The following is a 9,723-nucleotide window of genomic DNA, read 5'->3' as shown; positions in this document are numbered from 1 at the left end:
GAGCTAGGAAGCAAACGCATCACAGCAAACTCGTGGAGAGCTACTTTCCAGGAAGGTGGGCTGCAACTCTGAAAGGGCTGATCAGGCCGGTGGGAGTTGCCTGCCGTGGGCGATGTGGCCTTCCAGCCTAGCCAGTGGTTTCCCGTCTGGTTGATCTCATCACCCTCTCTACCAGGGCACCCCATTTGGCAATATCTGGGGGTTTTTGGTTGCCACAACTACGTGGGAGGTCATTTTGGCACTTAGTGGGTAAAGGGCAGGGATGCTGCTCAGTATCCTACAATGTATAGGATCTCCCCCACACCAAAAATGATCTAGTCAGAAAGGTCAGTAGTGGCAAGTTGAGACACCCTGGTAAAGAGTGAACAGCAAGACAAGGGTCCTGAGTCACAAGGGAGCTTGCAGTGGTCAGGGTGCAAAAGGAAACGTCGTGTGGCTGAGTAAACCAGTATGAAGTGAGGGAGGCTGGGCCAGATGATGGAGCGCTTTTTTAGAGCACCGCGAGGAGCCTCGCGGTATCGCCAAAGCAGTGGAAAGCCCTTGGAGAGTTTTAAGCATGGGGTGAACGTAATCCATGTAATGCTCTATGTAGATTTAAGAGCGCAAGTAAATATCATCTATTATCATCATTACTTTTCTGTGTTCCCCCTACTTGGCCCCAGAGCAACTCAGGCCTCCGCGTGGCCGCAGTGACTCCTCCTGGCCAACAGGGGGCGCCGGCCGACAGTTGGCCTCCGGCCGCCCGGGGCGGGCCTTCTCTTGCCGTCCCTTTTTCTCGTCTTTTCCCCACTGGAGAAGTCGGGAAGGTGGCGGCGGCGGCGACGGCGGCGGCGGCGGCGGCGGCTGTGGTCGTCCCGGCCAGGCCGGTTGGTGTGGCCGGTCAGCCTGCGCTCCGCAGCGCTCGCGCCGCGCCCAGCCCAGTGCAGGCGAGCGGCGGCGGCCAGGTCGCGGGCGGGCGGCGCTCGCTGACGGAGGGCGGCGGCGGCGGCCAGGGCGGCCAGGGCGGCCCGTGGGACCGCGGGCCCCCGGCGCGGCGCCGCCCGGCTCCCGGCCCCGCCGGCCTCCTCCCTCGGCGCCGCGGCCATGGCGGCCAGCGCGAAGCGGAAGCAGGAGGAGAAGCACCTGAAGATGCTGCGGGACATGACCGGCCTCCCGCACAACCGAAAGTGCTTCGACTGCGACCAGCGCGGCCCCACCTACGTGAACATGACGGTCGGCTCCTTCGTCTGCACCTCCTGCTCGGGCAGCCTGTGAGTGGGGGCCGCGGGCCGGGCGGGCGCTCTGCCGGGGCCGGCCCGGGGGCGCGGGCGGCCGGGGGCGGCGGCTGGGGCGCGGGCGGGGCGGCCGAGGCCGGCGGCTGCGGTGCGCTCGGCCCCCGGGGGCCGGGGATGCGCTTTCGGTTTTTCCGGGCGAGGGTCCAGGCTCGGGGCAGCTTTCGTGGGTGGTGCGTGGGCGGGTCTGGGGTCGGGACTGGGCGCCGGAGGGGAGCAGCTCCTCTGGCCCCCGGCCCCCCCCCTCCCCCGGGGGTGCTGACCCAGTGCCCCCGCAGGGAAAAGACCGGAGGGGGCCGGGGGGGAGATCCGTGCGGTCCGTTGTGCGCTCCGCCCCTCGGCGGCCGGGGCGCGCCGGCCGCGCGAGGCACCTGCCGGGCGCCGGTGGAGGGAGTGGGTGGGTGGGGGGTGGGGAAGCTGGGGTGGGCGAGGGCCGGGAGGACGAGGAGCCTGGGCTTTCCTCCCTGGAGTCAGGATGACCCGAGTCCCTGGGAGAAAGCAGGCGCTGAGAAATAGCAACAAGATTAAAATGTTTCGACCGCACAGACGTGAATCCCTGGGGAAAAGTTCAAGAGGATTCATTCCGGGAGAGGGAGGGAGGGAAGCAGACGTGAGGTCGGAGGGGTTTTAGAGTCAAGGTCCGAAGAGAGTCCCGAGGAGTGTGGGGAAAGTTTGGGTGGAGATAAGGTATTGACTAGGAGCTGCTGTCGATGCCCACGTGCCCCCCGCTGTGTGCAGAAGTGGGGGGGGGGATGGGGAGACAGCGAGGTGTCGGGGGAAACGGAGACTGCCCATTGGAGTGACCGGGACGGTTGGTATTTGTTCATCTTTGCTTCATTAAGCTTTATTTTGATAAGACTTTTGTTAATGGGAAATTTCTTTTGGAAAGTTTGCAGGAGATTTTGGAACCGATAAGAAGTTGCTTTTATGCACTAATAATTACCATTGACTCAAAGTTATAGTTATTGACGAAGTGGTGGTTACTGAGTATTTTTAAGAGCTTTGTTGTTCCAAAACATCTAATTAAGTTTTGTTTGAACCATTCAAATAATTTGGTTACCCCCTCCCCAAATTAAAACTTAAAAAACAAAACAAAAACCTTTGTAAGATCAATACTGAGACAAAGTACATGACATGAGAAAACTCATATTTGGAAAATGCATGACATGCTCACAGTGTACCATTTACTTTTTTTTTTCTTTAAGAAAAAGAGGCATTTTTAGTCTTCCATGACTTATTTGTTCAACAAACATTTATTGGGTGCCCAGTAGGTTCTGTGTGAAGTTGTGGGGTGTTCTGATAAATACAGAGAAGTTCTTTTTGTAAAAATTTTAAGAAATATTTATGTATTTATTTTTAGAGAGCGGGGAAGGGAAGGGAGGAAAAGGGAAAGAAACATCCATGTGAGAGAGAAACTTCGATGGGTTGGTTGCCTCTCCCTTGCACCCCAACCCAGGACCAGGCCTGCAAGCCAGGCATGTGCCCTGATTAGGAATGGAACCAGCGACCTTTTGCTTTTGGGGGAGGACTCAGAACCAACTTGAGCCACGTGGGTCAGGACTACAGCAAAGTTCTTGTTTTCTTGGTGCTTACATTCTAGCAGGGGAGATGGTAATTAAATGAGAAAAATGTCAGGGGTAAGTATGCAGTAAAATGGGGTGGTAGGAGAGATATCCTCTGAGAGTTGGTTTTAGATTAGGGTAGTCAGAGAAGCACTCTTAGAAGCTGACAGTTAGTGATATCATTGAATCACCCCAGAATCGTAGAGCTAGGTGGTATCTTCCAGGTTGTCTGGTTCATCATTTTCATTTACAGAGAGAGTTAAGTGACTTATGTTGGGCAACTTTGGTTCTAAAATGAAGCCAATAGTTAATTGTTTTAAAGTGTATTTGACATTTATTATGTGCATAATAAGTATGTTCTGCCTTTACTAAACACAAGGTCCTTTGATGTATTTAAAGTATTTGGTTTGAAAACACACACATATATATATATTTATGGTTCAGGATTTCTGACATTTCTGTGTAGCCCATTGTAAGTATAGTGGGGCAACTTTTAATTTATTGTTGCAAATGCATAATATCAAGAAATATTTACAAATTTCTCCTAGATTCCACATTTCAGAAATATTCTATATAAAAGTATACTTCAGTATGATGATAATTGTTTTTTAATGGAGTTTAATCTATAATAGGGCTTCATATCGCTGTTTAGTGCTGATACCACAAGTGTTTATTGATCACTTGGCCTGTGTTATACACTGTGGGAGCCACTGGTGTTACTTAGGTCTTCTATCCTTAAAGAGCTTGCGTTCTAAGTATATAAATGTAGTTACAATGTATTGTAACATTTCCTGTCTTTGAATTAGCTACCTGTGACATACACAAACAATGGGGAAAGTTTCACAGAAGAGTTGATGCTTGAGCAAAGAGCTTTCAAGACAAGATCTGTATGGCAGGCAGATCCATGTAGTTGAAAGAACAGGCATTTATGAGTTAGAGAAACCTGGTTTTGAATCCTGGCTCCACTTACTAGCTGGGTGGTATTGAGAATGCACTCGGTCTCTTTGAACTTGAGTTTTCTCATCTGTGAAATAGTGAGCATAAGGCCTAGCTTGTAGCTTTTGGCTGTAGGTTAGTTTTCAGTATTTGAGATAATGTAAGTGTAACATGTCACACATGCTTGGTTCGCGATAGGTGCTCAGTAGATGAGAGGCATTAACAGGGTGGAGAGGATGTTTCTCAAGTAGGGAACAATATGTGAAACGCATCAAAATGAGAAGCAACTTTATAAAAATTTCTCAGTTTTGATTTTTCAGATGTAGCTCAAAACCTGACTCAAATTGGTTTAGAAATATGAGGGGAATTTATTGTTTGGTTTTGAGTAAGACTTTATACGGTGGCGTAATGATGTCTAGATCTCCCTTGTTCACAGAAGGCTGCCTCCGGCTCCTGGAGCTGCCTGCTGCCTTCCAGCTTTCCCAGAAGTTCTGCAGCTCAGCCCTGCTGAGCTGGAGCCAGTGCCTTCATTGGACACACGTTCGTTGCTGACTTCATTGGAACAACAAGGATCCCCAAATAGAATTCCACAGTCAGGAATCTGGGATCTTGGGAAGGAAGGAATGGATGCTGGACCAAATGTCTGTGGCAGAAACATTGAAGGGACAATAGCTCCTGAGGAGTTTTTTCTTTGAAAAGCAATAAAGTAGGAAAATAATTTAAGAATAACATAACTATTGTGTTTAAGGGTAATCAAATATTTGTTATTTAGATGACATGGCATAAGTGAAAGAATATGAATTCTGAAGTTAGATTTTAACACTGCCACTAGCTTATGACTTAGCCAAAGTAAGGTATTAGCCAGGCCAGGCCATCCCCTCAGTGCCTTTATTTGTGATAAGATGCTGTAGTATCAAGTAGTACAATTCTTTGAATATTTATTGAACACATAATTAATGTGAGGATGGGTTCAGCAGTGGATATACGTACGGGAGTGGGCAAAAGTAGGTTTATCGTTTGTATGGAAAATAATATAATAAAAAATAGTAGTACAAGAATAAACTCTATGTTTTGCATATTCACAATGCTGAATCTACTTTTGTCCTACCCTGTATATTAAATAAGGCATGCCAACTGCCATTCAGAAACCTTGATGGGCCTAGAAAATGCTGATACGCAGTAAATGGTGTCCAGTATCAGAATTTTAAATTACAGGATAGTCACATATCTTTTATAAGTCATTTAAAAATATCTTTGTTTAAATAAGTTAAATGTTAATATTACTAGATGCACAGCTAATTTTTTTTCAGAAGGCTGTCCTATATGCTTGCATGAGGTACATTCAGAGTATGTAACTGAATTTAGATTGTGGAACTTTAAAATAGACTTTAGATTTAAGTGTCATTAAACAGTTCTTAAAATTTTTTATTTATTGAGATTTTAGAAAGAAGTGAGAGCCAGTGAGGAAGGGGGAGAGAGAGAAAGAAAAACATCAGTCTGTTCCATTTATTTATGCATTTATTGGTTACTTCTTGTATGTACACTGACAGGGGATCGAACCAGCAACCTTGGTGCATTGGGATGGTGCTCAAAATAACAGATACCTGACCAGGGCCGCAGTTAAACTGGTGTTTTGTTTGTTTGTTTGTTTTGTGTTTTTATTTTTTATTTTTAGAGCGAGGAGAAGGGAGGAAAAATGAGAGGGAGAGAAACATCAATGCGAGAGAGAAACAGCAATCAACTGAGGATCAGACCTGCAACCCCGGCATGTGCCTTGGCTGGGGATGAAACCAGTGACCTTTCGCTTTGTGGGTTGACACTGGTCAGGGCTAAGCTGTTCTTTATTGAGGCAGAATGGAGGTGATAGAGCAGACTGATTTGTCACTTTCAAGTTCTATCCACAAATACTTAAAATTATGAATGGATACTCTATTACAGCCAATAAGAAAATACTGCCTTCCTGTTAGAGACTAATTTTAGACCAAATTGTTTGTTTTGTGTAGACTAACATTCATGGAATAAGTGGATAATGTAAGAGTTGTTCTATTCTTAAAAAATGACTCATAAATTTTTCAGAGAGGATTTACATAAAAAAGTTACATTTGAGAGTTACTTTGTTTCTCTTAATACCAGCTATTTTGTGTGGACAATGTATTTAATCTTGGAATTTTACTTGTGGATAAATGTAGCTGGATAGTAACTTGCACTCTTCATTTTGAATGTATTTTGACTTGTGGTGAATCTTGCAAGAATATTAACTTTCTAAAATTAAAGTTGGACCAATGACTGAAAAGAGGGATTTAGTTTTTTTACAGTTACTAGCATCAGAGTGGATTGTAATCAGACACCCTTCAGGAGCTAGCTAGCTCTTGTAGTGTGTAGGAAGACATCATGAGGTCCCAGTGGGCAGCGATTTGTATCCTTAGTTCCATTTCCACTTCTTTTAATACTTTGATGTAGCTGTATTCAAGGAGATATTTTGACAATGTAGCACAATTTCAGTTTATTGTAAGTGGGAAAGCTGTTTGGTACATTCAGTTGCTAAATTTTGCAAACTCTTTGATGGGGGATGTATGAAAATCAGTACAATTAATAGTGTGAGAAGCCATGAAGATTCTTCCTCATTCTCACTTCAAACCTTTATCTCTTACCCAATAAATATTGGTGGCTCCAACTTGAAACACAAACATGGAAGAGTTGTGTTCAGTGGATATGTACTTCTACAAGGAGACTGCTAATGTCTTTCTAGTAAAGAAACTTGGCATATTTTTTTAAAGATTTTATTTATTTTTAGAGAGGGAAAGACAGGGAGAGAAACATTGAAGTGAGAGAGAGATTTCCTTTGGCTGCTTCTCATAGGCACCCTGTCTGGGGACGGAACCCTCAGCCCAGCCGTGGGCCCAAACTGGGAATCTAGTCCTGTGCTTGGGTGGGTGCAGCCTTTCGTTTTGCCGGATGACGACCACCCGATGGGGCCACACCGGTCAGGGCAAGAAACTTGATATTTTTGAACGTGAAAAATTACTCATGTTTTCTAGGAATGCTTTTTTTCATCTGTTAAAGAAGACAATCTATAAGTATATGTCAGATTTAATTTTGACAAGAACTTTTTATTTTTCATTCTTTGTTTAATTTTTAATTCAATTTTAATTTTTATCAAAAAAACCACATGCACATAATTCAAAAAGGGAAGGACTTATAGCAAACAAAAACAGTCATCTAATCCCTTCCCGCATTTCTTGTGTACTGTAGACAGTGATGATGACTCTTAACTGTTTCCACTTTTTTTTTTTAAAGATTTTAAAATTTATTTTTAGAGAGGGAAGGGAGGGGGGGAGAGAGAGAGAGAGAGAGAAACATCCATGTGCGGTTGCTGGGGGTTCTGGCCTGCAACCCAGGAATATACCCTGGCTGGGAATTGAACCTGCGACACTTTGATTCCCAGCCCGCGCTCAATCCACTGTGCTACGCCAGCCAGGGCTCCACTTTCTATATTTACCTTAATTTTGGGCTTTATCTATTGACTCTTCTACTGTACAAGGAAAAAAACAAGGATTTGACTCTTTTAACACTTCTCTTACTCTCTCCACTTATACTTTGCTTCTTCTCCTTTAGTATAATTATATCACAATTTTTGGTTAAATCACTATTTGCCTTATTGTAACTGTATATTTTATTCTCAGCTGTGTCATGCAGTATACTACATATATTTTTCTTCTTGTTGTACAACCATTTTTCTCCCTGAAGTTTATAATTGTCATTTTCTTCATTTGCTTTGTTTTCCAAGTATAGATCATTAAAATGTTCCCAGATAAATTGTCTCTCTATAAGGTATAAAATTTCATTCAATATAATCAGACACATATGGTACTTTAAAAAAAAATCTTTTCTGGGTACCTTCTGTCATGGAAATGGTTTTCTCTAGGCCTGCTATGCACCTGTCTTCCTGGGACTTTTTCTGCCTTCATTCTGGAAATTTCCTTCATACCACACCTGTGTTCCACCCTCTCTTACCAGGACCCCACATCTTCATTAGCCTTTTGATTAAAGGTTAATGGGAGGTCATTTTTGAGAACTATGTGGCTAAGAATGGCTTATTCTGACCTCATTTTTAACTGAGCGGTTTGCCTACATTCACAAAGGTGCAAACACTTCACCCTGGGGATTTTTAAGGCATTGTTTAGGTGTCTTCAGACCTTCAGTGTTGCTGTTGAGAAGTCTGGTGTTATTACTGATTCTTTGCTCCCCATTCCCCTCGTCCCTCCTTAGGAATATATATATTTATATATATATTAATATATGCATTTGATCTTTTTTTGGTCTCTGCTGAACTTTCTATTGAAGTATTTTAGTACAGGTCTTTTTGTTCGGTTTTTAGGCATTTTGGAGGACTTGGTTTGGAAACTCAAGCTTTTTTTTTTTTTTGTAGTTCAGAGCTATTTTCTTCAATCTTACTGGGAAAAAGCCTAGCTACCACTTCTAGAATCCAAGTTGAGGGAGGGACTGGGGGCCTTGAGTTTATTCAGTATATGGAGTCTCAGATAAGCTCCCAGCTTTTAGTGTGTTTCCTCATGACAGCCCTCAGATCCACCCGAGTCCAGAGTCTATTTGGTATCCTCTCTCCATATTAAATTTTTCTTCAGATTACTCCGCTTAAACCCTGGTAGGGGTAGTTTTGTGACTTAGGGAAATTAGGAGTCTCTTTTTGAGCCTATGTAAATCCCTGATTCCTTCAGTAGTCTTTCTAGGGCCCTGTGGTGGGAGTCCCCTTCTGGCTGGCGTCTCCCACCTGTGTGGGAGCGTCCACCTTGGCTTTCTTTACTCTGCGAAGTCAGTTACTGCAGGCATAGTCACGCTTTACCTCCCGAACCTTGTTGTTAAGAGAACCATAGTGTGTTTGGGGCTCCCTTGTTCTCTGTCTGTCTGCCTCTGTGTGGAAGAATGCTTTTTTTTTTTGTCTCTGCTATCACTTCATTGGGGTTTGGAGAGACAGTGGAGACATTCTTGGGCTTTGTCTACTTTCAACCGGAATACCTTAATTACTTTAAATTGTAACTTCATTATTTTGTAGATGCCTGCCCTAAGTGTTGCAAGGAACTTAGAGAGTGATAGTGACTTTCAGAAGAAAAACCCAAAATAACAGTTGTGTTTTTTGCCATGTCCAGTGTGTGTGTGTTTTCAGTTAAAGTTGGGTTCTAGATAAGTATTAAATAACTAGTGTTGGACTATATCTAAATGTCAAATTAACTTTATTACTTTATGCCAACAATAGCAACCCCCTAAATTTTGACAGCCTATTGCACTATTTTAACCAGCTCCGCCCCAACAGGGAAAAAACGGTTAATCAAACTAACTAAATAAGCTTTCTTACTTATTCATCCAGCACAAATTGTTATTTGAGTTGAACAAATGGCTATTAGCAAGACTGTTTGAGGCGTAGTTAAGAGCAGCATACGGGTGGACATACGGAGTGAGTCACTCCATCTGGTTGCAGTCATACCTGGGTGGTGGTCGTTAAAACTAAAACTCCGGGGATCAGCATGTGACCTAATTATACTGCAGAAACATGTTGGACTCTACGAGTAGGTGCCTTTGGAACGTCTTAAAACCAGTTAATTGACAAACATGCTTTCACAATATCAATACTGCTGTTATTAAATGAGTCATTATTTAAATTTTTTTTGCACTAAACTGAAGATTTAAACTGAAAAATGTGTTTTTCAGGATCCAGAATGGGTGGTACTTCAATATTGGCAGTGTAAAAAATGATGTGGTATACTCGCTCAACACACCTATTCAATAGTTGTGACTGATGTCATTACAATAAAGTGTTCTATAAACACTAAATTCACATGACAGCTAGACTGGGCTCAGTAAAAATGGAATTAGCCTCAGCTTCCAGGAATACACCTTAAAAAATAATTAGATACATAAAATTCAGTTTTGATCAGTTA

General features: G+C 43.6%; 1 protein-coding gene across 6 annotated transcripts in view; it reads left to right on the top strand.

The window, feature by feature from the left end:
* Positions 1-772: 772 nt before the first annotated feature.
* AGFG1 (ArfGAP with FG repeats 1) overlaps positions 773-9,723 on the top strand; it is a 64,462-nt gene continuing 55,511 nt past the window's right edge. For 4 of the 6 annotated variants that reach the window (XM_045852932.1, XM_045852914.1, XM_045852904.1 and 1 more), the window contains exon 1: positions 774-1,250. In XM_045852932.1, the coding sequence (XP_045708888.1) occupies positions 1,084-1,250 (167 nt within the window). In that variant the 5' untranslated portion in view covers positions 774-1,083. Of the gene's footprint in view, positions 1,251-9,723 lie in introns of all 6 variants that reach the window. The other 2 variants (XM_045852923.1, XM_045852892.1) reach the window with 1 other exon arrangement.

The sequence above is a fragment of the Phyllostomus hastatus genome, unplaced genomic scaffold (assembly GCF_019186645.2).
Source record: "Phyllostomus hastatus isolate PE091 unplaced genomic scaffold, TTU_PhHast_1.1 phas_contig_137, whole genome shotgun sequence".
NCBI classification, from domain to species: Eukaryota; Metazoa; Chordata; class Mammalia; order Chiroptera; family Phyllostomidae; genus Phyllostomus; species Phyllostomus hastatus.
Note: the sequence above shows the minus strand (reverse complement) of the source record. Positions and strands in the feature narration are given on the sequence as shown.